The sequence below is a fragment of the Callithrix jacchus genome, chromosome 12 (genome assembly GCF_049354715.1).
Source record: "Callithrix jacchus isolate 240 chromosome 12, calJac240_pri, whole genome shotgun sequence".
NCBI classification, from domain to species: domain Eukaryota; kingdom Metazoa; phylum Chordata; class Mammalia; order Primates; family Cebidae; genus Callithrix; species Callithrix jacchus.
In genome coordinates, this window is record NC_133513.1 from 61,790,146 (window position 1) to 61,816,581 (window position 26,436).

A 26,436-nucleotide genomic window follows, 5' to 3' on the forward strand; every position below is an offset into this window, starting at 1 on the left:
CGGCTCACTGCAACCTCCACCTCCCGGGTTCAGGCAATTCTCCTGCCTCAGCCTCCTGAGTAGCTGGGACTGTAGGCACACTGCTGCCATGCCTATTTTTTTTTTTTTTTTTTAGTAGAGATGGGGTTTCACCATATTGGCCAAGATGATCTAATCTCTTGACCTTGTGATCTGCCTGTCTTGGCCTCCCAAAGTGCTAGGATTACAGTCATGCACCACCGAGCCCAGCCCCTAAACTAAGCATTTCTTAACAGTTAGATAAAACTAAGCACCCCTCCCTTTACTATCTCTACACAGCACTCTATCAAATCCATTGATTGTACTTACTGATTTGATTGCAATGCTATCTCTTCCTGGATTTCAAGGACAGATCCTGGTGCTTGTCTGCCAGGCTCAAAATTGTTTTATTTGGCAAATAAATAAATAAATAAATATGGAGAAATCTAAGGATAAATATTGATAATGTAAAGGAATTGTAATACTGGCATAATCATGTAGAATACTCTTAGGCCTGGCCTGGTGGCTCAAACCTGTAATCCCAGCACTTTGGGAGGCCCAGGTGGGTGGATCATGAGGTCAAGAGATGGAGACCAACCTGGTCAACATGGTGAAACCCCGTCTCTACTAAAAATACAAAAATTAGCTGGGCATGGTGGCGCGTGCCTGTAATCCCAGCTACTCAGGAAGCTGAGGCAGGAGAATTCCTGAACCCAGGAGGCAGAGGGAAAAGACTTGTTTTGTTGAGATAACAGGCATAGTGGCCTTTATTGCATTCTTCTCTCAATTTGTTTTATGTTAAAAAACCATCATTTAAAAAGTTATCTGTTGGCCAGGCACAGTGGCTCACACCTGTAATCCAAGAACTTTGGGAGGCCGAGGTAGGCAGATCACTTGAGGTCAGGAATCCAAGACCAGCCTGGCTAACATGGTGAAACCCCGTCTCTACTAAATATATAAAAATTAGCTGGGTGTGTCTGCGTGCCTGCAGTCCCAGCTACTTGGAAGGCTGAGGCAAAAGAACCTGGAAGACTAAGGCTGCAGTGAGTTGAAATCCAGCCACTGCACTCTAGCCTGAGCAAAAGTGAGACTCTGTCTCAAAAAAAAAAAAAAAAAAAAAAAAAATATATATATATATATAGTATAATAATAATAATAATAAATATTTGTATACTCATAAGAACATAACCAAATGTATGTTATTTGGTAGTGGGGTAATTACCAGGAACTTTTACATTCTACATCATATATTTTGACGGTGTTTAACTTGTACAATGAGCCTAAATAATTTTATAATAAACCTGATTAATTTTAAAATCAGATAAAATCAAATACAAATTTTACGCAAAAAAAAAATTTTTGTTTTAACTACATGCCCATGCCTAGGAATCTTTCCTCTGGGAATTTAGCCCAAATAAATCATAATACTTAAGAACTACATTATCAAGCATCCATGCAGAAATGGCAAAATGTTATATAGAAGAGTAAGGGAATGATTATCCTATCAAGACCAGCCTGGCCAACATGGTGAAACCCTGTCTCTACTAAAAATACAAAAATGAGCCAGGTGTACTGGTGCATGCCTGTAGTCCCAGCTACTCAGAAGGCTAAGGCAGGAGAATTGATTGAAACCAGGAGGCAGAGGTCGCAGTGAGCCACGATCATACTGCTGCACTCCAGCCTGGGCAACAGAGTGAGAATCCGTCTCAGAAAAAAAAAGAAAAACAAAAAGTTTCTTATGGATTAGGAGGAAGACAATATGAGAGGGAGACATACATAGAGGATTCAACAATTATGGCAATGTTCTATTTCTTTTATGTGTGTGTTTTGTTCTTTCTTTGTTTTAAGACAGAGTCTTACTCTGTGAACCTGAATGGAGTGCAGCGGCAGATCACTGGATCACAGCTCCATGCAATCCTCCTACTTCAGGCTCCAGAGTAGCTGGGACTACAGGCATGTACCACCACACCTGGCACATGCAATAATAATAAATGCTGCATAGTTTTTAAAAAATGCTTTATTTCTTAACTGCACAGTGATTCAGTGTTATTTTTATTCATTTTGCTTTTTTGAGACAGAGTCTCGCTCTGTCACCCAGGCCAGAGAATAGTAGCTCCATCTTGGCTCACTGTAACCTCTGCCTCGTGGGTTCAAGTGATTCTCCTGCCTCAGCCTCCCAAGTAGCTGGGATTACAGGCGTCCAGCAGCATGCCCGGCTAATTTTTGTATTTTTAATACAGACAGGGTTTCACCATGTTAGCCAGGGTGGTCTTGAACTCCTGACCTCAGGTGATGCAACTGCCTCGGCCTCCCAAAGTGTTGGATTAGAGGCATGAGCCAACACAGCCATCCAAATGTTCTTTTCCTAATGATTCTTAACAGTACAAATGTCTTATTGATGCCCTTGCATGAATATTTCACAACTTAAAGTTTGAGTCTGAGAATAGAGACTATTTCAAAATAAATAAATAAACAATTTTTTGGAAATAATAAGGGACCGAGTGCAGTGGTTCGCATCTATAATCCCAGCACTTTGGGAGGACAAAGCAGGTAGATCACTTGAGGTCAGGACACCAGTGTGGCCAACATGGTGAAACGCCATCTCTACCAAAAATATAAAAATTAGCTGGGCCTGGTGGTGAGCCCTGTAATCCTAGCTACCAGAGAGGCTGAGGCAGGAGAATCCCTTGAACACAGGAGGCAGAGGTTGCAATGAGCCAAGATGGTGCCACTGCACTCCAGCCTGGCGACAGAGCCAGACTCCATCTCAAAAACAAAATAATAATAAAATAATATAATAAGTTTTAAAAATACAAAGACAATAGTAAATGTCTAGGCCCAGTGCAGTGTCTCACACTTGTTATCCTAACACATTGGGAGGCTGAGGCAGGAGGATCACTTGAGGCTCGGCGTTGGAGACCAGCCTGTGAAAAATAGAGAGACTCTGGCTCTATATAAATAAACAAATAAATAGTATCTAGGTCCTAGCTACTCATGCCACCACTATACTCCATTCTGGGCAATAGAACGAGACCCTGTTTGAAAAAAAAAAGGAGACAGGGTAGAGCATGGTGTCTCACAACTGTAATCCCAACACTTTAGGAGGCCAAGGCAGGTGGATTACTTGAGGTCAGGAGTTTGAGTTCAGCCTGGCCAACATGATGAAACTCCATCTCTACTAAAAATACAAAAATTAGCCAGGCATAGTGGCAGGTCTCTGTGATCCCAACTACTTGGGAGGCTGAGATGAGAGAATCGCTTGAAATCTGGGAGGCAGAGGTTGCAGTGAGCCAAGATTGCACCACTGCACTCCAGCCTGGGTGAAAGAGTGAGACTAGTCTCAAAAAATAGGCAGAGGTTGCAGTGAGCCAAGATCGTGCCACTGTACTCCTGCCTGGGCAACAAGAGTGAAACTCTGTCTCAAAAAAAGAAAGAGAAATAAAGTAAGAAAGTATTTTGAAAAGATCTGAGAAGTCATTACAACCATACAGAAAAGGACACAGCATTTTTCCTCCCCCTTTAAGTATTTCTTTTTTTTGAGATAGGGTCTCACTCTCACTCTGTTGCCCAGGCTGGAGTGCAGTGGCACCATCTTGGTTCATCTCACTCTGGACCTCCTGGGCTCAAGTGATCCTCTCACCTCAGGCTTCAGAGTAGATGGACTGCAGACATATAGACACCATGCTGGGCTTTTTTGTATTTTGTAGACATGGATTCTCCTCATGTTTCCCAGGCTGGTCTCAAACTCCTGGCCTCAAGCGGTCCACCTGCCTCAGCCTCCCAAGGTGCTGAGTTTACAGATGTGAGCCACTGTACTTGACCCCCATTAAGTATTTCTTCAACAGATAAATTAAGTATTTCTTAAACAGATAAATTAAAATCTGGGTCTGTATTACTTCAATATTATGAATTCCATAGGTCCAAAAAGATTGGTGTTACACAATTAAAAACAACACTGAAAAAAAACCCACAAAACACTGAATTTTAAAGTCATACAATCAAGGAAGGTTATACACCAACACAGCTGAGTGTAAGGCTTTTTATGTAAATAAATAAAAATAACACCAGAAAACCACGTGATTTCCTGATCTATGAACACCGAAGGTTTTCTGTTAAAGTTATAACCTGACCCTAAAATATCTCTAATCCATGCATCTGTGGAATGTTGCCAAGTAGCCTTTTATGACCCGCTTTTAAGTGACTTTGATGCCTGGTAACAAATGAGATGACAGCAGCAAAAAATTAAATGATAACACAAGGCTCGTGTGATAAAGCCTTGGCAGGCATTCCACATTTGGATTATCAATAATAAAGCAATTCCTACAAGGCTTTTTGGTATTTTCTTTGCAAAACTGATTCAAACAAATCTGCTTGAGACAGTGCAATCACAGGGACTAGACACTGGATAAAATATAGTCAACAAAAGACCCTTGCCAGGAGTGGGCAAACTTGACTAATAGAAATTCAAATAAGGGCTGGGTGCGGTGGCTCATGCCTATAATCCCAGCACTTTGGGAGGCTGAGGTGGGTGGATCACGAGGTCAAGAGATCGAGACCATCCTGGTCAACAAGGTGAAACCCTGTCTCTACTAAAAAAAAATAAAAATAAAAAAATTAGCTGGGCATGGTGGCGCACTCCTGTAGTCCCAGCTACTTGGGAGGCTGAGGCAGGAGAATTGCTTGAACCCAGGATGCGGAGGTTGTGGTGAGCCTGGATCGTGCCATTGCACTCCAGCCTGGGTAACAAGAGTGAAAGCTCTGTCTCAAAAAAAAAAATAAATTCCAAAAAAACCTAAAACCTTCTAAATTTAACAATTAATTGAAAATGAGTAAAATCCAACTGTTGGGCCAATAATAAATGAGACCAATCACTACAAGCTACTAAAAGGGAAGAAAATTTCACTGACATTGTAACAGAAGATACAGTAAGAAAAAGAAAATAAGGTCAGGCACCGTGGCTCATGCCTGTAATCCCAGTACTTTGGGAGGCCAAAGCGGGCAGATCACTTGAGGTCAGGAGCTCAAGACTAGCCTGGTCAAAATGGCAAAACCCCGTCTCTACTGAAAAACAAGAATTAGTCAGGCATGGTGGTGCACGCCTATAATCCCAGCTACTGAGAAGGATGAGGCAGAAGAATTGCTAGAACCCAGGAGGGGGAAGTTTCAGTGATCTGAGATCACGCCACTGCACATCAGCCTAGGTGAAAGTGCAAGACTCCATCTCAGAAAAAAAAGAAAAGAAAATATGTTTGTTAAAACTATTATATTGCTTTGTGAAAATATTTCGCAAATGGGGGAGGCAGCGAACATGTACACAAGTCAGCTGAGAATTATGGAAGTGTCTGGGTGTGGAGTGGGTAATAATCCAAGGCTGAAATTCAAAGGAAAAAGTGCTAGAAAAGGATTTGGGGTGGCAGAAGGCAGCACATCACACAGCAGTGTAGTTGGTATTAGAAAACACCGGAAAGTGAAATAATCTTTATATATGCCAAGGAAAAGTCGCTTTGAGCTGCTTAGTCATCAGTATGTTGAGTCTTGCAAGTGAGACCTCAACTTGAGTGTGGCAGAATCATCAGGATAGTCTGTTTTGGTCATTTACACTGAACTTCTACACACCTCACCCACTGCCTGGGATTCTTGCTGAATTTTACTAATTAGGTGACAGATACACCAGAAGCTAACCCTGACTATGAAAGCTTAGTAGTTAAGTAAGTTATGACATGGCCATCTGTGTTTTCTGCTTAAGCCACTGAGAGGATCTCAAAGGTTGAAGAGATCTTCAAGGGCATGAGTCCACCTACAGGTGCCAGGGGTGGACTCTATTAAGTGATTCCTTAACCTTTGTAAGTACCCAACGTAACAGGAAACTAACTACCTCAAAACAGTATGTAGTAGGCTGTTTCCTCCTCCCCTCTATCCAACCGTCCTATTTTTATACCTTAGAACCTGAGATGTCAAGTCAAAAACACTCTTCTTTAACCTTTCAGATATCTGTCCGTAATAGTTCATATCTCATAGAAGAAAATAAGTAGCTGTAAGTTCATACTAATTAACAAATAATTGAATTAATAAAGAAATGGGGGGAAAAGGATAGTACTTTATTACAGCAGAATTTCCATTAATAGATGTAGAAGGAATGGTAGAAACAGAAAATGATCATTTGGTAAACACCACATTAATAAGTGTTGGAGCCAAAGTAGATACTAACTATGATTAAAAGACTTGCATATTCTCCAAGTACCTCCCCACAATATATTGATAATTGTTAATTACAAAGGAAAACAGTAATTTCACAGAGGTGAAAACTGGCCAAGGATCTCTGTAAAACCTTTAAACCAAGAGATCAAGGTTAACCCAGATAATGTGATTTTCTGACATGATACACTGAACAGGGCACCTAACTGCGGATTATTGCAAAAAATACATATCCTAAGTTTAACCATGAGACAGTACCAAACAAGCCCAATTTGAGCAGCCAGGCAGAGTAGCTCATGCCTGTAATCCTAGCACCCTGGGAGGCTAGGGTAGGAGGGTACCTTGAGGCAGTGTTTGAGATCCTGTCTCTATAAAACTTTTCTTAAAAACCAATTTTAAGGGCAGGGTGCAGTGGCTCACACCTGTAATCCCAGCACTTTGGTAGGCCGAGGCAGGTTGATCACCTGAGGTCAGGAGTTCCAGACCAACCTGACCAACATGGAGAAACCCCATCTTTACTAAAAATACAAAATTAACTGGGTGTGGTGGCACGTGCCTGTAGTCCCAGCTACTCGGGAGGCTGAGGCAGGAGAATCGCTTGAACCTGGGAGGCAGAGGTTGTGGTGAGCCCAGATTGCTCCATTGTACTCCAGCCTGGGCAACAAGAGGGAAACTCCATCTCGAAAAACAAAAACCAAAAAAACAATTTTAGAGACATTCTACAAAATAACGGACCAGGATTCTTTAAAACTGCCCATGTTTTGAAAGACAAACACTGAGAAACTATGTTGAAAGAGAACTGTGGAACTGTTCAACACGGAGGAACTGTGTGGAATCATGTTGGAGATCAAGGAGAAATTATAACTATAAATGCAATGAAGGGCCAGGTGTGATGGGCACGCCTGTCATCTCAGCACTTTGGGAGGCCGAGGCAGGAAGATCACTTGAGGTTAACAGTTCGAGACCAGCGTAGCCAAAACTTTGTCTACTAATAAAATACTAAAATTAGCTGGGCCTGGTGGCAGACACCTGTAATCCCAACTACTCCAGAGGCTGAGTTAGAACCGGAGAGGTAGAGACTGCAGTGAGCAAGATCATGCCACTGTATTCCATCCAGCCTGGGTTGAAAGAAGGAAGGAGGAATGGAGGGAGGGAAGGAGGGAAGGAACAATGACGGGAGGAAGGAAGAGAGGGAGGGAGAGAGGGACAGAGGGAAATGCAATCAGGTTTCCTACATTGAATCTTGGATGCAAGAAAGGACATTAGTGGGAAAATTGTCCAAATTTGAGTTACATCTTTAATATAGTAAATAGTATTACTGTTAACATCCTGGTTTTGATTATGATACTAAGGTTATGTAATATAACATTGGGGATGTTGGGTAAAGGGTATAAGAATTATTTGTACTATTTTTGCAATCATTTTATACATATCAAATGATATCCAAATAAAAAAAAGAGAAACATATAACTATCACAGCTTAGAGCCCATACTCCTATTCCCATGACCCTTTTTCTCCCTCAAGGCTCAACTTTAAATAGAACTTTTATAGATTGGGAACGATTCTCCCTGGAACTACAAATGCACGCCACCAAGCTCAGTTAATTTTTGTATTTTTAGTAGATAAAGGGTTTGGCCATGTTGCCGAGGCTAGTCTCAAACTCCTGAGCTCAGGTGATCTGCTCCGCTCAGCCTCCAAAGATGCTGGGATGACAGGTGTAAGCCCCGAGCCTGGGCCCACCCTCCTTTTTTTTTTTGAGATAGAGATAGCTGCTATGTTGTTGCTCAGGCAGTCACAGGATCTCAGCTCCCTGCAACCTCCGTCTCCTGGGTTCAAGGGATTCTTTTTTTTTTTTTTTAATTGCATTTTAGGTTTTGGGGTACATGTGAAGAACATGCAAGATTGTTGCATAGGTACACATGTGGCAGTGTGATTTGCTGCCTTCCTCCCCATCACCTATATCTGGCATTTCTCCCCATGCTATCTCTTCCCAACTCCCCACCCCCCCGCTGTCCCTCCCCTATTCCCCCCAACAGACCCCAGTGTGTAGTGCTCCCCTCCCTGTGTCCATGTGTTCTCATTGTTCAACACCAACCTATGAGTGAGAACATGAGGTATTTATTTTCTATTCTTGTGCCTCAGCCTCCTGAGTAGCTGGGATTATAGGTATGTGACACCACACCTGGCAAATTTTTGTATTTTTAGTAGAGAAGGGGTTTCACCATGTTGCCCAGACTGGTCTCGAACTCCTAGGCTCAAGCAATCATTGAATAATGTACTTATCTGAGTGTTTAACAATATGTAAAAATACACTTCAAAAACTAATGCCACCTGCACAGCAAGGTAAAATAGCTAATAATAGTGTATTGTGCACTGCAAACTTGCTGAGAGAATTTCAAATGTTCTCAACACAAAACTTATTTGAAGTGATAAATATGTTAATTAGACTAATTTTCCACATTGTATTGATAAAAACACAAGGTTGTTTTATACCCCATAAATACATGCAACTATTTTTGTCAATTTATAATAAAAAGTAAACTTTAAAAATAATTTTGCCATTAAAAATGAATGGGTGTGGTTGGGTACAGTGGCTCACACCAGTAATCCCAGCACTTTCAGAGGCCAAGGTGGGCAGATCACTTGAGCTTAGGAATTTGAGACCAGCCTGGGCAAAAGTGAGACCCCCTGTCTCTACAAAAAACATAAGAAATTAGCCAGGCATGGTGGTGACCATCTGTGTTCCCAGCTACTTGGGAGGCTGAGGTGGGAGGATGACCTGAGCCCAGGAGGTGGAGGTTACAGTGAGCTGAGCTTGTACTACTGCACCCCAGCCTGGGTGAGAGAGTGAGAATCTGGCTCAAAAAAAAGAGAAAAACAGGAGGGGTGGACACATGTGTATACACTACACATATGTAACTATAGAGATACTTGTATGTATATAGACTATACCTAGAAGCCCACGAAACTATCAAGACTATGCACTTCTGGTAAGATTAAAGGAAGGGAGAAAAAACTACATAGGGGAACGCTTACTTTTCCTTTGGACCTTTAACTTTTTTCAACAGTGTTGTCTTGTACAACTTAAAACTATTTTTAAATGAATTCATTGAATTTCCTTTTACTTAATTATTTAGTTTAGTTGCTTTTTAAGAGATAGGGTCTGGCCGGGTGTGGTGGCTCACGCCTGTAATCCCAGCACTTTGGGAGGCCGAGGCGGGTGGATCATGTGGTTAAGAAATCGAGACCATCCTGGTCAACACCATGAAACCCCGTCTCAACTAAAAATACAAAAAATTAGCTGGGCATGGTGGCACGTGCCTGTAATCCCAGCTACTCAGGAGGCTGAGGCAGGAGAATTGCCTGAACCCAGGAGGCGGAGGTTGCGGTAAGCCAAGATCGGGCCATTGCACTCCAGCCTGGGTAACAAGAGCGGGTGGTGGGGGGGAGGAGATAGGGTCTAGCCCTGGCATCCAAGCTGTAGTGAAATGGCAAGATCATCACTCACTGCAGCCTTAAAATACTGGCTCAAGTGATCATCCCAGCTCAAGCTCCAAAACTGCTGAGATTTCACCCTGAGCTACTAGGCAGGGCTCAGATTTCCTTTTAAATCATACTGATTAATTTGCATTTTCCTTTCTAGCAAATGAACTTGGACTATACTTATACACATTGCCCTTGGATCTCAGTTGTATACAGGATTGTAATATTGTTCTGCTATTATAATAAGCTAAAAGTTTTGCTCAGTAATTTTTGTGTTTGTACATGCCCTGAGTGGCATTTTCTGCTATTTGTTTTCTATCTGGTACATAAACAACTATTTTTTCTTTTGTTCACAGCTAGGTGGTCCCAGATAGGAGGGGTAGGTTATCACTGATTAATTGGTTATCTTCTATTTTACTTTAACTCCATTGAGTTTCAGCATTGGGCTTCTTTTGTTTATATTAAGGTCCTGGTAAGATAAAGTTGTATGGAAGATAAGAGCAGAAGGGCAAGATAAAGAAGGAATGAAGTCTATGTCACATTCCCTTGGAATTCTATGCCTAGTTAGCCTCATTCCCTAAAACCTTTTTTTTTTTTCAACAATCCAGTTACTACAGCCACATTTTATCATACATTAACTTGACTCCAACTTTCTCAAACCAAAATTAACCATTTTACTACCCTGTGCAAGAGAGGACATTGATACAGTTTAAATGAGGGTATAAACTAGATTTCATGAGTAGAGTGACACGAGAAGCCATAAGCATTTTCACTATTACTCCTGGCCAGGCATGGTGGCTCATGCCTGTAATTCCAGCACTTTGGGAGGCAGAGACAGGCAGTTCACCTGAGGTCAGGAGTTTGAGACCAGCCTGGCCAACATGGCAAACCCTGTCTCTACTAAAATTACAAAAATTAACTGGTCATAGTGGCACAGGCCTATAATCCCAGCTATTTAGGAGGCCAAGCCAGGAGAATCCTTTGCACCCAGGAGGCAGAGGTTGCAGTGAGCAGAGATCATGACACTGGACTCCAGCCTGGGCAACAGAGAGAGACTCTATGTCAAAAAATAAAAATAAAATAAAACAAGTTTTACTCCTTTACTCTTAAAAACTCAAGAGGTGGCCAGGTGCGGTGGCTCACGCCCGTAATCCCAGCACTTTGGGAGGCTGAGGCGGGTGGATCACGAGGTCAAGTGATTGAGACCATCTTGGTCAACATGGTGAAACCCCGTCTCTACTAAAAATACAAAAAATTAACTGGGCATGGTGGCGCTTGCCTGTAATCCCAGCTACTCAGGAGGCTGAGGCAGGAGAATTGCCTGAACCCAGGAGGCAGAAGCTGCGATGAGTCGAGATTGCGCCATTGCACTCCAGCCTGGGTAACAAGAGCGAAACTCCGTCTCAAAAAAAAAAAAAAAAAAAGAAAAGAAAATGCATAACTTGAATATAATCATCAGCAAATGCAAAACTCAATTTGAAGGAAATTTTACAAAAATAGCTGACCCGTATGCTCAGAAAATATCAGACTGAAAAGACTAAAGAGATGTAGCAACAGAATGCAATACATAATGAGTGTCTGATGTACAAGGTATTAGAACAATTGGTGAAATCTAAATAGGTTCTGATGAGTAAATTAGATAATAGCACTGTATCAATGTTAATTTCCTTATTGGTAGATTAGATAATAATAGCATTGTATCAGTGTTAATCTCCTTAGTTTGATAATTGTGCAGTAAGTTAAGTAAGATGTCCTTATTTACAGGAAATACTCTAATAAAGAGTTTAAGAAACACCGTTCTAAAACTTACTCTTAAAGAATTCATGGGAGGCCGGGCGCGGTGGCTCAAGCCTGTAATCCCAGCACTTTGGGAGGCCGAGGCGGGTGGATCACGAGGTCAAGAGATCGAGACCATCCTGGTCACCATGGTGAAACCCCGTCTCTACTAAAGATACAAAAAATTAGCTGGGCATGGTGGCGCATGCCTGTAATCCCAGCTACGCAGGAGGCTGAGGCAGGAGAATTGCCTGAACCCAGGAGGCGGAGGTTGCGGTGAGCCGAGATCGCGCCATTGCACTCCAGCCTGGGTAACAAGAGTGAAACTCTGTCTCAAAAAAAAAAAAAAAAAAAAAGAATTCATGGGGAAAACTATGTGTGGGGAAAGAGAGAGAGAAAAAAAAGAAACCTGAGGGAAAGTTATGGGGAATACTGTATACTATCCATACAGCTTTCCTGTTGTTTAAAAATTATGCCAGGCTGGGAGTGGTGTTTCATGCCTGTAATCCCAGCACTTAGGGAGCCTGAGGTGGGTGGATCACAAGGTCAGGAGTTCAAGACTGGCCTGACCAAAATGCAAAAATGCAAAATTAGCCAGGTGTCTCTACCAAAAATACAAAAATTAACCAGGTGTGTTGGCGGGAGCCTATAGTCCCAGCTACTCAGGAGGCTAAGGCAGGAGAACTGACTGAACCCAGGAGGCAGAAGTAGCAGTGAGCTGAGATCACGTCATTTCACTCCAGCCTGGGTGAAAGAGTAAAACTTGACCTCAAAAAAAAATTATGCCATAAAAATTTAAATTTTTTAAATGGAAGATACAAGAAAGAAGTGAGAAAGGCTGGGTGTGATGGCTCATGCCTGTAAGCCCAGAAGTTTAGGAGGCCAAGGTGGGTGGATTGCTTGAGCTGAGGAGTGGAAGACCAGCCTGGCAACATAGCAAAACCCTGTCCCTACAAAATACACAAAAATTAGCCAGGCATGGCGGCATGCACCTGTAATCCCAGCTACTCGAGAGGCTCAGGCACAAGAAATGAGTGAACCTGAGAGGTGGAGAATGCAGTGAGCATGCCTGTAGTCCCAGCTACTCACGTGGCTGAGGCATGAAAATTACTTGAAACTAGGAGATGGAGGATAGGTTGCAGGGAGCTGAGATCCTGCCACTGCATTCCACCTAGGATAACAGAGGAAGACCCTGTCTCAAAAAATTAATAAAGTGAGAAGGCAGAATGCTTTTTCATTTCAGAATTCAGCAAATCACATTTCTTGGGCAGTGAATTTGAGTTTTCTTAAAAGTCAGGATAGAAGAAATAAATTTTTTCCTTTCTCCACTTTTGAAGGAAAACACAGTATTTATACTCTTTGTTTTATTTCTGACCATGAATACCATATAAATTAATCTTCAGTATTTTCCCCTAGAAATTCTATTGAGCAGAAATTAGCTGGACATTATAGCATAATGGTATCATTTGTGATAATGTCAAGTATCCTGGAAAATGTGGCCCAACTAAATCAGCATGGTCAGCACAGTCCTAAATTGTTTTAGTGAAGTTATCAAATATCAGAGGCTTTAAATAAACCTTGGACAGGTGGATTAATTTCTGATGAAATGTTCCAATCTTCAGTGCAGATATTTTACACTATCCATTAAGTGACAGGATAAACCAGATTTCATGAGTGGAGGGACAAAATTAACATTTTGAAACAGCTTCTATTTATTTTCATCAGCAAATAACCTTCAGAGAAGGTTCGCCAAAATACTTCAACCCAGTAATGTTTTGTGAGTGTGTCTCCATTGCTCTATTATACCACTACTTTTTTTTCATGTTGTTTTTTTTAGTGATCCAATGATTAAGGGATTCTTTCATCTTTCATTCCCTGATACCATCTGAGATGGTTGAAGCAGATCAATTTAATCTCTGAGTTTACCCAACTACATTATTTTTTCCAATCTGCTAATCTCCTCTAATTAGGAGCTTTGGACAGTCTCCAACAGACTCCAACAGTTAAACATAGATTGGACAACCTACCTGAAACTTACTGAAATTTACTGTCACTTATCCAAATCAATTGATCTTCAAATCGAAAGGTTTTATTACAAAATGGAAGAAGCAGTCTATGCAATCGTCATCAAAAAGACAACTTTTCTGTAGGTTTGGGTTTTTTTTTTTTTGAGACGGAGTTTCACTCTTGTTACCCAGGCTGGAGTGCAATGGAGCGATCTCAGCTCACCGCAACCTCCGCCTCCTGGGTTCAGGCAATTCTCCTGCCTCAGCCTCCTGAGTAGCTGGGATTACAGGCACGCGCCATCATGCCCAGCTAATTTTTTGTATTTTTAGTAGAGACGTAAAAAATACAAATACAATACAGGGGTTTCACCATGTTGACCAGGATGGTCTCGATCTCTTGACCTCGTGATCCACCTTCCTTGGCCTCCCAAAGTGCTGGGATTACAGGCTTGAGCCACCGTGCCCGGCCTAGGTTTGGGTTCTTTAAAATGTCAGGAGAAAATTAATCAAATTAAAATAAATTTATTAAGTATTTATCTTGATTTGCCATAGCAATTAATTACAGAGAATATCAAGGCTGGCCCAATAATTTGAGGAAGTAGTTTTTCCCTTTATACCAAGATGTCATTACATCAATTTTGTAGTTCTGACTTAACTGTTTAAAGTTAAGCTATAACGTGTATTAATTATTCACTAAACAGATAAAGAGTTGTAAACACAAGATATTCTGTTAGACACTGTGGAGAACAAAAAGGTGAATACTACTCTATCCCTAAAGGATCTATAATGAGTAATAAAAGCAGCCGGGTGCAGTGGGTCATGCCTGTAATTCTAGTACTTTGGGAGTCTGAGGTAGGCAGATCACTTGAGCTCAAGAGTTCAAGACCAGCCTGGGCCCTATGGTGTAACCCATCTCTATGAAAAATACAAAAATTAGCCAGGTGTGGTGGTGTGTACCTGTAGTCCCAGCTACTCTTGAGCCTGAGAGCTGAGGGAGGCTGCAGTGAGCCAAGATGACACCACTGCGTTCTGACTTGGGTGACTAAGTGAGACTCTGTCTTATAAACAAAACACACATTTATTATTATAGAATAATAAATACAACTAAAAATCTAAGCAAATTAATAGACTATAAAGGATTTTATTTTATTTTTTTAGTTTTGAGACAGGATCTCACAATGTTACTGGGCTGGTCTCAAACTCCCAAACTCTGGGGATCAGTAGATTCTCCAACCTTAGCCTCCAAAATGCTGGGATTATAGGTGTGAGCCACCACATCTGGTCAGTCTTAAATTTTATTTTATTATTATTTTTTTCAGACAGGATCCTTTCTCTGTCAAGCAGGCGGAGTGCAGTGGTATAATCATGACTCACTACAGCTTTGAACTCCAGGGCTCAATCCCTTCTCCCATCTCAGCCCCCCAAGCAGCTGGGACTATAGGCACACACCACCACACATGGCTAAGCTTTGTATTTTTTACAAATACAAAGAGATGGGGTTTCGCCATGTTTCCCAAGCTGGTGGCTTTATAGTCATAACAAAAACAATAACTATAACTACCATTTGTTGAACATCCACTATATGTGGGATAAATTTAGTCAATTATAAATTGTGTTATCTATCAAACTTCAGGTTATTGTTCCCATCTTACATATTATGAAAATAAGTCTCAGAGAGTTCAATTAAATTTCCCTAGGTCACAGTAAATGGAAGGAGCAGAGCTTAAACCTAGGACTGTGTGACATTAAAGGTCATGCTCCTTCCATTGGTGCTGCTAACATCATAAGGAAAAACAGTTAAAATTTTTAAATGAAAAGTAATCAAAAGCACTATTTAGTGCTTTATAAAAATAAATGCTCAGAAAACTTTTGGTATTTTTTTCTACTTTTTAAAGGAAATTATATCTAAAATAACTTTAAAACCAATCTCAAGAGTCTGAATACACCCTTATTAGCTGAATATTTGAACATACATATTAGGTAAAATATGTTTCTTCTTTCTAAAATAGAAAAAAAAAAAAAAAAGCCCAGATATTTAAGATAACTTTTTTATAACTTAGCAAAATCTTTCTTATGTTTTTTTTAATCTAGAAGAAATCATGCTGAAGGTACATAACTTGCAACATCACCATTAGATACGTCCAGTTTCAACTGTGTTCATCCCTGTCTACCTTTATCTTTGCAACTGAGTTCTACAATTCAAATGAACCATCAACTGTGAAATTATTTTTCATATTGATGATATTCTGGTCTTTATGACAAAATACTTAATTCTAGAAATGATGTACTTTATAAATGAAAGAGGAAAGAGAGAATTTTACTTATTTTCAAAACTTAAAATCTTATTTAATCCTGAGCATGGTGGTTCCTACCTGTAATCTCAGTACTTTGGGAGGCTGAAGCAGGAGGAATGCTTGAGGCCATGAGTTTGAAACTTACTTGGGAAACTGAATGAGAATCCTGTTTCTAGAAAAATTTAAAGGGAAGCTGAGCACAGTGGCATGTGCCTGTGGACATAGCTACTCAGGGGCATAAGGAAGGAGGATTGCTTAAGCCCAGGAGTTTGAGGCTGCAGTGAGCTATATAATGCCACTGCATTGTAGCCTAGGCAACAGAGTGAGACCCTGTCTCTAAAAATAAAAAAACAACAAAAACAAAAATCTCCACATCTCTTATTTAAGATATGCTTCATCAAGGCCAGGCGTAGTGGCTCATGCCTATAATCCCACCTCTTTGGAAGGCTGAAGTAAGTGGATCACCTGAGGTCAGGAGTTCAAGACCAGCCTGGCCAACATGGTGAAACCTCGTCTATACCAAAAATACAAAAATTAGCTGGGCATGGTGGTGTGTGCCTGTTGTGCCAGCTAATCGGGAGGTTGAGGCAGGAGGATCACTTGAACCCAGGAGGTGGAGGTTGCAATGAGCCAAGATCATGACACTACACTCCAACCTGGGTGACAGAGTGAGACTTTTTTTTTTGAAATGGACTCTCACTGTCAACCCAGGAGGCAGTGCAGTAGAGCAATCTCAGCTCACTGCAACCTCCACCTCCTGGGTTCAAGTGATTCTCCTGCCTCAGCCTCCTGACTAGCTGGGACAACAGGCACATACCACCACACCCAGCTAATTTTTGTATTTTTGGTATAGATGAGGCCCTTCCTTTATATTAAAATAATTTTTTAATTAAAAAATAAATATGGCCAGACATGGTGGCTCATGCCTGTAATCCCAGATATTAAGTTTTTTATAACTTAGTAAAATCTTTCTTGTGTGTTTTTTATCTAGAAGAAATCAAACGGAAAGTACATAACTTGCAACATCACCATTAGATATGATGAATCCCAACACTTTGGGAGGCTGAGGTAGGTGGATAACCTGAGGTCAGGAGTTGGTGACCAACCTGGCCAACATGGTGAAACCCTATCTCTACTAAAACCACAAAAAACTAGCTGGGCATGGTGGCACACACCTGTAGTCCCAGCTACTTGGGAGGCTGAGGCAGGAGAATCACTTGAACCCAGGAAGCAGAGGTTGAAGTGAACAGAGATCACACCACTGTACTCCTGCCGGGGTGACAAAGCAATATTCCGTCTCAAAAATAAATTAAAAAATAAATGGGGTGGTTAGGGGAGGGTCAGTGGGGGCTGGGGAAGGATAACATGGGGAGAAATGCCAGATATAGGTGACGGGGGGTGGGGTATGGAGGCAGCAAACCACATTGCCATGTATGTACCTATGCAACAATCCTGCATTATCTGCACATGTACCCCAGATCCTAAAGTACAATAAAAATAAATAAATAAATAAAAATAAAAGGACACTGTTGTCTCTGTTACCCACATTCTCTTTCATAGATCATTTTTTGTTAGTAAATCTTAACATCAAATCTTTGAAAATATTATATATATATATGACATTGAAAGACATTTCATGATTAAAAAGTTATCACTTAAAAATGAATTAAGAAGGCCAGGTGTGGTGGCTCATCATGCCTGTACTTTGGGAGGCTGAGGAGAATGGATCACTTTGAACTCAGGAGTTGTAGAACAGCCTGGCCAACATGGCAAAAACCCATCTGTTAAAAAAAAATACAAAAATTAGCCAGGTGTGGTGGCATGCACCTGTTATCCCAGTTCCAGAATCATTTGATTCATCCCACCTCCAGAATCACTTGAGCCCAAGAGGCAAAGTCTGCAATGATCTAAAATTGGGCCACTGTACACCAGCCTGAGTGACACAGTGAGACGTCTCAAAAAAAAAAAAAGATTCAAATAAAAATTTTAAAAAGTTATTAGTTGGCTCTTTTTATCTGACTTTTGAGAATATATCCTAGTCAGTAAATGCAGAGCTATACAATAAGGAAAGTACAGCTGAGAAACAGTATGAATCCAGCACTATCAAAACACAAAAACCATACCAGATGTGCCTAAGTATTCAAGATGCAAGACATAAGTTCTTTTGTGGACTAGGAAGAATTCAAGACTTTCTTTTCTTTTCTTTTTTTTTTAATAGCCTGAATGAAATTTTCCTTAAACTCATCCAACTCCATTTGGCTTTTATTCACTTTGATTCTGTTTGGGATCATTCCTAGAAATCACAGAATGAACATGAGTCTTGAGTCACTGGAAATATACATGCTCCAGTGATAAACGAATGCCTGTGTACGAGCTGGCTTAGAACTCAGCCCTGAAACCCGGCCTGATCATCTCTGGGCAAAATGCTGTATTACAGTTTCTGGGTATACAAATCAGAAACCCATGCATTTCTTTGATTGTGTGAATAAACACTGATGGATGAGCATACGTCCTTAACAGTTTTTGCCAGTTTATGACAGTGAGCTTAGTAAAGACCATGTGTTGTCATAAAATTAAATTATTAAATTTATATGACCTTCCTGTGTTCTGATATTATCTTCTTCCCATTTTTAAAAATTAAAGCTGGTATCCCTTTGTGAATACTTTCAACACCCATCCGAATTTTTGTTTTCACTGGCCCATTAAATCCAGAAGTCTGGGATTCGTTGCTTGGGACTATAAGGAACTATCAAAATGGCACTGGGTTTTGTTTTTTTTTTTTTCCTGAAGGATGGTCCAGCTCCTATTTGATCTAGTACTTAAATCTGTAACATTTTTTTTTGCTATACATAATGTAATGTTGCATTATAATCATGTGTTTCAAAACTTAAATTACTTTATCAATGATTTCTTTTACTAACTGAAACAAAGTTATAGTTAAGTAAGCAGAATAAAATCTTTAGCAACTATGTTGTCTTTCATTTATAGGGTTTTTTAAGTTTGTTTGAGAGGGAGTCTCCCTCTGTCATCCAGGCTGCATGAGCATTTAATATGTGCTAGGCAATAGTACTAAATTTCAGTGTCACTATGTCATGCAAATCAAGATCATAAATGAATGTGATTTATTTATGGAAGCATCCTGTCCTTTGTGCTAGTAAGTTTTTTGTTTTTTGGAGACAGAGTTTCTCTCTTGTTGGCCAGGCTGACGTGCAAATGGTACAATCTTGGCCCACCACAACCTCTGCCTCAAGTGATTCTCCTGCCTCAGCTTCCTGAGTAGCTGGGATTACAGGCAGGCCCCACCATGCCTGGCTGATTTCCATATTTTTAATAGAGATGGGGCTTCTCCATGTTGGTGAGGCTAGTCTCCAACTCCTGACCTCAGGTGATCTGCCCACCTTGGCCTCCCAAAGTGCTAGGATTACAGGAGTGAACCACTGTGCCTGGCCACTTGTTCTTCTTTATCAGCATCATTGAGGAATAAAGGAAACAGAGAAGACCAGGGCAGTGCCAGATCCTGCCAGAAGATTCCTTAGTTTTTATTTTGCCTTTTCAAAATTAGCCTCTGGAGACACTCTCCTGCTTTAATATTCACTGACATTTCTTTATATTTGTTCACTCAGTTCTTCCAAATACTACTGTGATGATATTTTATAATCAAATAGCTAGAAAATATTCCTTGCCAGCCAAAAAAGACTATCTAATTTCAGAATGCATAAATGCATCCCCTCTCAAGTATGTGCATGCTTATTTTGAAATAATTTTAGATTTACAGAAGAGTTGCGAAAATAGTATAGAGTTCTTATATACTCTTCAGCCATTCTCACCTAATGTTACCATCTTACATAATCATGGTTCTAGTACTACTGTTCACCCTACCATACCATCCCTGTGGTCACTAGTCATGCTCAGTATGTTTGTTTTCCCTTCCAGGTCTACATTCCACCTTCCATAACCCTCTTACACATCCCAGAAGGCTGACCAGCACGTACTGCATCAGAGAACTCCCTTGCACTCTAGCTCCCCACTGGGATCAACCAATCAAAGCAGCAGGAGACTGGAGGGCAGGGTGTTTATCACACACCCAACCAACCCCCTGACACCTTGCAAGAGCATCTCTTTACCAAGGGCTCCAGGAGAAGCCCCTGCTTCCTCTGTTCAGCTGTAGCTACGTTACCTGGTTCCCACCTTCCATCCCCTGCCCCTTCAGGCTTAGGATTAGTAATACCTCTGCCTTCATTAGACCTCGGTTTCTTCACCACCCTTGGTTCTTTCCTTAACCCTCCCCATACCATTTAAAATAATTCCTGGGCCGGGCGCGGTGGCTCACGCCTGTAATCCCAGCACTTTGGGAGGCCGAGGCGGGTGGATCACGAGGTCAAGAGACTGAGACCATCCTGGTCAACATGGTGAAACTCTGTCTCTACTAAAAATACAAAAAATTAGCTGGGCAAGGTAGCACATGCCTGTAATCCCAGCTACTCAGGAGGCTGAGGCAGGAGAATTGCCTGAACCCAGGAGGCGGAGGTTGCGGTGAGCCGAGATTGCGCCATTGCACTCCAGCCTGGGTAACAAGAGCGAAACTCCGTCTCCAAAAAAAAAAACAAAAAACAAAAAAAATTCCTTTATATTCTGTTCAAACCTCCAATTGGCTGTGCTATCTGATTTTCTCCAGGGACAATGACTAACAACCTAATAAAATTAATATTATCTTAAAATCTACTTTTTCAAAGGGAACATACCCTCCCACTCACCTCTCCCCACCACACATACACAAAGTAAAAGTTGTTTACATAAATGTTTCTTCCAAGAGGAATTCCAGACCACATCACTTAAAAGCCCAAGTTCATGACTCAGGGACTGAAATCAGACCACGCCTCTACCTAGATCAAGAGTCAAGGAAATGCTTGCATTTCCAATAATAACATTGCTAACAAGATGTCATCTATATATGAAAATGACTAGTGATCACCAATAGGCTTGAATGGGAAGCTGGTGCTGAGCTACCCCTACTCACCACTGGTGCACCATTAGCTGATACCCAGGCTGACCTTTAGAGTGCTTTGGCTAGAAACTGTCATTTCAGCTACAGAAACAATCTCTAATTAGGATTTTAGATCACCATTTAGTTTTAAATTTTGAAGTACAATAGAATGAATATAGGTATAAATATGGATAACTGTTTTGTTTTGTTTTGGAGACAAGGTCTTATTCTGTTGCTGAGGCTGGAGTGCATATTATATATATATGCTCATGTGATTACAGCTCACCACAGCCTCTACATCCTCGGCTCAAGCAATCCTCCCACCTCAACCTCCTGAGTAGCTAGGACTACAAGTGCATGCCATTGCACACAGCTAATTTTTAAATTTTCATAGAGACAGGATTTTGCTGTTTTGCAGGCTGCTGTCAAAGTCCTGAACTCAGGCAATCCTCCTGCCTTGGCCTCCCAAAGCTCTGGGATTACAAGGGTGAGTCATCATGCCTGGTGGATAATAGGTATGTTTTTAAGAGGAGAGGGATATGAGACATTCCAGACAATTTCAGCCCGACAACTGGATTCAGTAGTTATCAGGTTCAGGTCAGTGTAGGATGAAACAAGTCTCAAATTCTATACCCAGCTTCTTGAATCAGGTTCATCACCTATCCAACTCTTTTCTAATAGATGATGAAAATGAAATGTCAATCAGGTACCTGTAGCATCCACCCTGACAAAGAGTAAATGACCCAGGAGATTTCAAGATCTAAGAGGACAAAGTCAAAGCCAAAGGACCAGCGATGGGAATCTCACAGGTTATGATTTGGTCTTCTATCATAAGTTGCTATCTTTATAGAAAAGACTAGGTTTCTTGAATGATGCCAAATGTAAAGACAGCAAATTATGAAATTATGACAGAAGACCTAATCCTAACCCATGAGATTCCCATCACTGGTCCCCCAGTTAGCATGCTCCTAGAATATCGAAGTCCTCACCCATAAAACCTTAAGCTGACAGTTGAATTCCTCTCCCACTCGCCCTCCCAAACACAGATTTTATTTTTTTATGTCTCCTATAGGATTATATAATATTCTACATTTGCTCTATGAATTTTATACACATCAAGCTAAAATCTGAAAGTTTCTTAGCATTTCTACTGTGAAGCAGAAAAACAAAGCTTTCATTGGATGAGAAAAAATTATGTCTAACAGAAAATGTGGAAAAACATTTTTAAATGCCAACATCATAATTTTTTTTTTCCTTTTAGAATATTTGCCTGCTCTTGTACAACAATTGCTAACTACAGAGGAACGTGAGCAACGATTTGGTTCTGCTTGCTGTTGCAAATGAAATGTGGCCACCCACAGGCACTTTTATTCTTTTTCTTTTAAGTCAGAGTCCACTGCCATAATTCCAAAAAGCAACACATGGTATATTTTACTTTTGAAATTTATTCCAGGTGAGAGGACACTCACAGTCTAACAAAATAAACATAGAATTAAATCACATTCCCAAAGGCCAATTCTTCTTCCTTGCCAAGACAGGGTAAGATAGAGATACCAGACTTGGTCTGTATTAGTTTCTCCACATAGTCTATCCCTTTCTTCTTCTAAACCCCATCTACAAACCCCAACAAATGAGAGACATTTATAACAGCAAGACTACATCTATTTCTCACAAAATGCCTGAGATGGATATAGCCAAGGTTGAAAGTATAGAAGGAGATTAGGAAATATAAGCAGGGTTTTTAATGATAAACTTCTATCTTTGTTGGAAGGAAAGGGGGGTTGATGGATCAGTATGAAGAAGAAAAACAGAGAAGAGTTTAATTTACCTTGAAAATAACTACAATTCTATTGTCCAGGCCCAGTGAAAATTTGTGTGAAGCAATTTCATTCATTTCACAGTGCCTAACACATTGCTGACTGTGTGGTAAATATTAAACAAGTACTTGTTGGTTGATGAAACAGATACATGGAAATACTGTATATACACAGGAAGCAGAAACTCAATGTGGTCAGGCAAATTTGAAAGCAAGGCAAGGTTTGGTTCTCCGTGTCAATATTTTCAAGTTACACACTGGGGCAACAAACGAAATAAAATTCTGCCACATTCATAGTTCAACATGTTGTTCCTCTTTGACTGCTAAAACCTTATAAGTAAAAAAGGAAAGCTAGGATTAAGTAAAACTAATTTAAATTAAATGTACACAAAATAAAGATAAGTCATTTTATTGCTTAGTATTTCTTCTTGCATTTAAAAGGTGGCTTGCAAAGGTGGCTTACATTTGTAATAGCAATACACCACTTGAAATCTTAAACACATAAGCACCTAATTTGCTAGACTGAAGCTAGCCTTGAACTTTTAGTGATGCCATATGCTTTTAAATTAACCCTTCTAAACACTGTACGAATCTTATAACACAGACTGTGAGCTTATAACTGAATTAGATTACTACTAAATACTCATCAGGCAAACTCAAGAAAATAAAGAAAACATGCATATTCTTACAGCTCCATAGAAGCCAAAATTAAAGATGGTGTTATAAGAATTTGAGATTAAACAACTATAATTTGGCTGTAAGATCTCCATGACCTACACATTAAGTTTAACTAAAATCTCTAAGGACCCTTTTCTTTGGAAAAGAATCATACATTTTAAAATAGTCTTTAATGAACAGTCTATTAAAATCACAATGGATCATAGCTGTCAACTTCAAATAGTGCCTTTCTTCTAGAGGGCTTAAGTTTATACACTGGTGCAACCCCACAAATGCAGATGCTACAAAGGGAGCTATAAAGAAAAACAAATTTTATTCACAGCCCTCTGCATACAAACTTTTCCTTCTGCAGACTTGTGTGGAGTTGAAAATAAAGGATGCTAATATGCACATTATGTAGCACATCCAAAAAAAAAAAAAAAAGAGAGAGAGAACACTTTAGTTGAGTGGAAATTCATCCATCTACTGAAAATCTGGGAGAATTCACATATACTGTACTCCAAATTTAACCAAGTGCAGAAAAAATACTATATGAAATGGAAAAATAATTAAATATTATTTAATCAACAGCTGATTACCTTTAAAATTTTGGGCTTCTTTTCCCTCTGGGGCCTCTTGTTTTCCTTTATAACCTAAAAAAAATCAAATTGCAAAATGAGCCTCTGTTTAAGAAATAAAATTAGCTCCCACATCCCCAAAATTTTTGGCTATTTTTCTGTAAAACTATACCACTTAAAATCATCAACATGTTTGCTAGGCAGAACTTAAAGAGCTTATGTAAAATGTATACTTTAAAAGTCACTGAAAAAAAATCTTGCATAAAGATGAAGTAGGGAAATACCCTTTTTTCCCCTTAAAGTCTGTCTTAATTAGCCTCTGCATTCTTCACAGCGAAGCCCACGAGGTAGCCATCTTGCTTGCTTCTGCAGAGGAAGCCTCTACAGTGGAACAGTTCTGCAAACTGCTTTTTGGTATTATTATCATGGTGTTTAAAGGCAGCCCTGGCCTGCCAGCACTGTAGACGTGCTGGGCATGCCTTTTGCAAAAACAGCCCCACAAAGAGTGCAGCCAATGGCAATGCAGAGCTTAGCAACTCCAAAGTGATCTTCTCAGCCTAGCCCTTCCTAGACAAAGGATCTCCTGTGCGGCTCGGCTCTCACCACAGGACACAGGCAGCCACAAGCTGCGACATGGAGTTCGCTGTAGAGGATCTGGTCGCGCCGAAATCACAGGAGGCTTCAGCAAAAACAATGCACACAAATCCCCCAGGTCACCACCATTGGATCGATGGCAGAGCCTCCCTGATTAGTAACCTCTTGGCGGCTCCGAGGGCAGGTCTCCATGGGGGAGGGGTACGCTGCTCTGCCTCCAATGTACAGGAGACATAACCGAGCCTGGGGGGCATTTGGGCTTCCTGAAACTCTGGAAGGTATTGTGCATTTTTACTTTATAAGGCAAGGCTAAATATTGGCGATATTTAAGGCAGGGAGGTTATGTGAGGACAGTGTAGGCTCAGCTGTTGGGCTGCCTGTCTCATTCCTCGGGAACCACACCTCTTTGCAGCAGGCGCTTTGCCCAGAAACACAGCAATTTGATTTCTGTCAATAAATGTCCAATGAAAATGGCGAATTAAAAAATAACAATAAAACCACTGAAAAGGAAAAGGACGGGATGAGGACAAAAATGAGGGGGAGGAGTTTTCAAAATACACTTGCCACCCTGAGTGACTAGAGTGAAAGAATTTTCTCTCTTGCTCTGGGCATTTCCGATGACCTTCATTTCCCAATAAAATTCCTTCCCTACCAGAAGGAAAATTTGGAGTCATATCTTTGGGATAAAATGACACCTTTGGCTCTTCTGTCTCCCAAAATCAACTGTCACTGAGCATCTATCCACCGACCTGCCAAGCAAGTACCCATGTGGGGCCGGTCTGTGCACCAGACTTGCGGTCAGACAGAGCCACCCACTTCCTAGGGATCGGGACCTGAGCCAGGGGTAGAACAAGCCACCATTTCCTCACACACACCTGGACTGCCCCCACACCAGTGGGTGGTAGTCAGTGGGACAGCTGGCACCACAGCTGGCACCTGCCAGACACTGAGAAAGGCAGGACCAGGAGCTGTGCCCACACTACCTTTCTTAGCCGCCTGGCATTGCAAGTGGCAGCAGAGCAGGGCAGCTGCAGTGAGCTGGCTGGTCTCAAGGTCACTGCCAAAATGCAGTGCAGAGGGCGGTCACAGTCCCATCACTGCCACCTTAACAGCTGCACAGATCTGGGGAAGACAGCCCTAGATCCAGCCTTGCAGGGCCAAAGTTTCAGCAGCACATTTGGGGGATTGGCAGGAGGGCCTCCTTGGCTGCTCAGCCAAAGACGGGTTTTCCACTTGCAGTTGGATTCAGAACAGATTCCCACAACCAGAAATCAGGAACAGACTGAGGGCCGGAAGGCCTGCATTTCATCACCCTTAATTCCCAGCCTTTCAGTTTGCCACAAAAGCACGCTTTCCTTGTTGGAACGTGAAGTCCAGCATGCATTGTTTTTCAACTTTTAAACTACCTCTCACAACCCACGCTCCCCAAATTTTTAACAAATGCATGTAAGAAAAAAAACTACTGGCCAGGGATGGTGGCTCAAGCCTGTAATCCTAGCACTTTGGGAGGCTGAGGTGGCCGAATCACCTGAGGTCAGGAGTTCAAGACCAGCCTGGCCAACATGGTAAAACCCCATCTCTACTAAAATACAAAAATTAGCCAGGCACAATGGTGGATGCCTGCAATCCCAGCTACTCGGGAGGCTGAGACAGGAGAATCGCTTGAACCCAGAAGACACTGGTTGCAGTGAACTGAGATTGTGCCACTGCACTCTAGCCTGGGCAGCTGAGCAAGATTCCATCTCAAAAAAAAAAAAGCTAATGAATATGGTGATCTCAACTCTTCCTTCAATGTTTGTAACAAAACCAATGGACTCTGACTTATGCATATCCAACAGTGCAACTTTGAACACACTAAGCCCACACTATCTCTGAGAAGTTCTGTTTGAGGAATGAAGCAGCATTGAAACAGGCAGAAAAATGATCAAATACAGTAAGATTTGAAAATGGGTACAAAACCTTTTAACTGTACACACCCCCTTTATTGGTGATTTTTTTGTTTGTTTTTTGAGATGGAATCTCTCTCTGTCACCCAGGCTGGAGTGAAGTGTTGTG

The 26,436-nt window shown here is 41.0% G+C and overlaps 1 protein-coding gene across 12 annotated transcripts in view; it reads right to left on the reverse strand.

Annotated features, from left to right (window-relative positions):
• Nucleotides 1-26,436, reverse strand: part of TET1 (tet methylcytosine dioxygenase 1) — a 137,252-nt gene that overhangs the window by 66,194 nt on the left and 44,622 nt on the right. For 6 of the 12 annotated variants that reach the window (XM_078345765.1, XM_078345764.1, XM_002756304.7 and 3 more), the window contains exon 3: nucleotides 23,809-23,862. Coding sequence is in view for 4 of the 12 variants with exons in the window: in XM_002756304.7 (XP_002756350.4) it covers nucleotides 23,809-23,862 (54 nt within the window). In the remaining 8 variants the exon portion in view is untranslated. Of the gene's footprint in view, nucleotides 1-23,808; nucleotides 23,863-24,071; nucleotides 24,361-24,390; nucleotides 24,572-26,436 lie in introns of those variants that run through there. The other 6 variants (XM_054242988.2, XM_078345763.1, XM_054242986.2 and 3 more) reach the window with 2 other exon arrangements.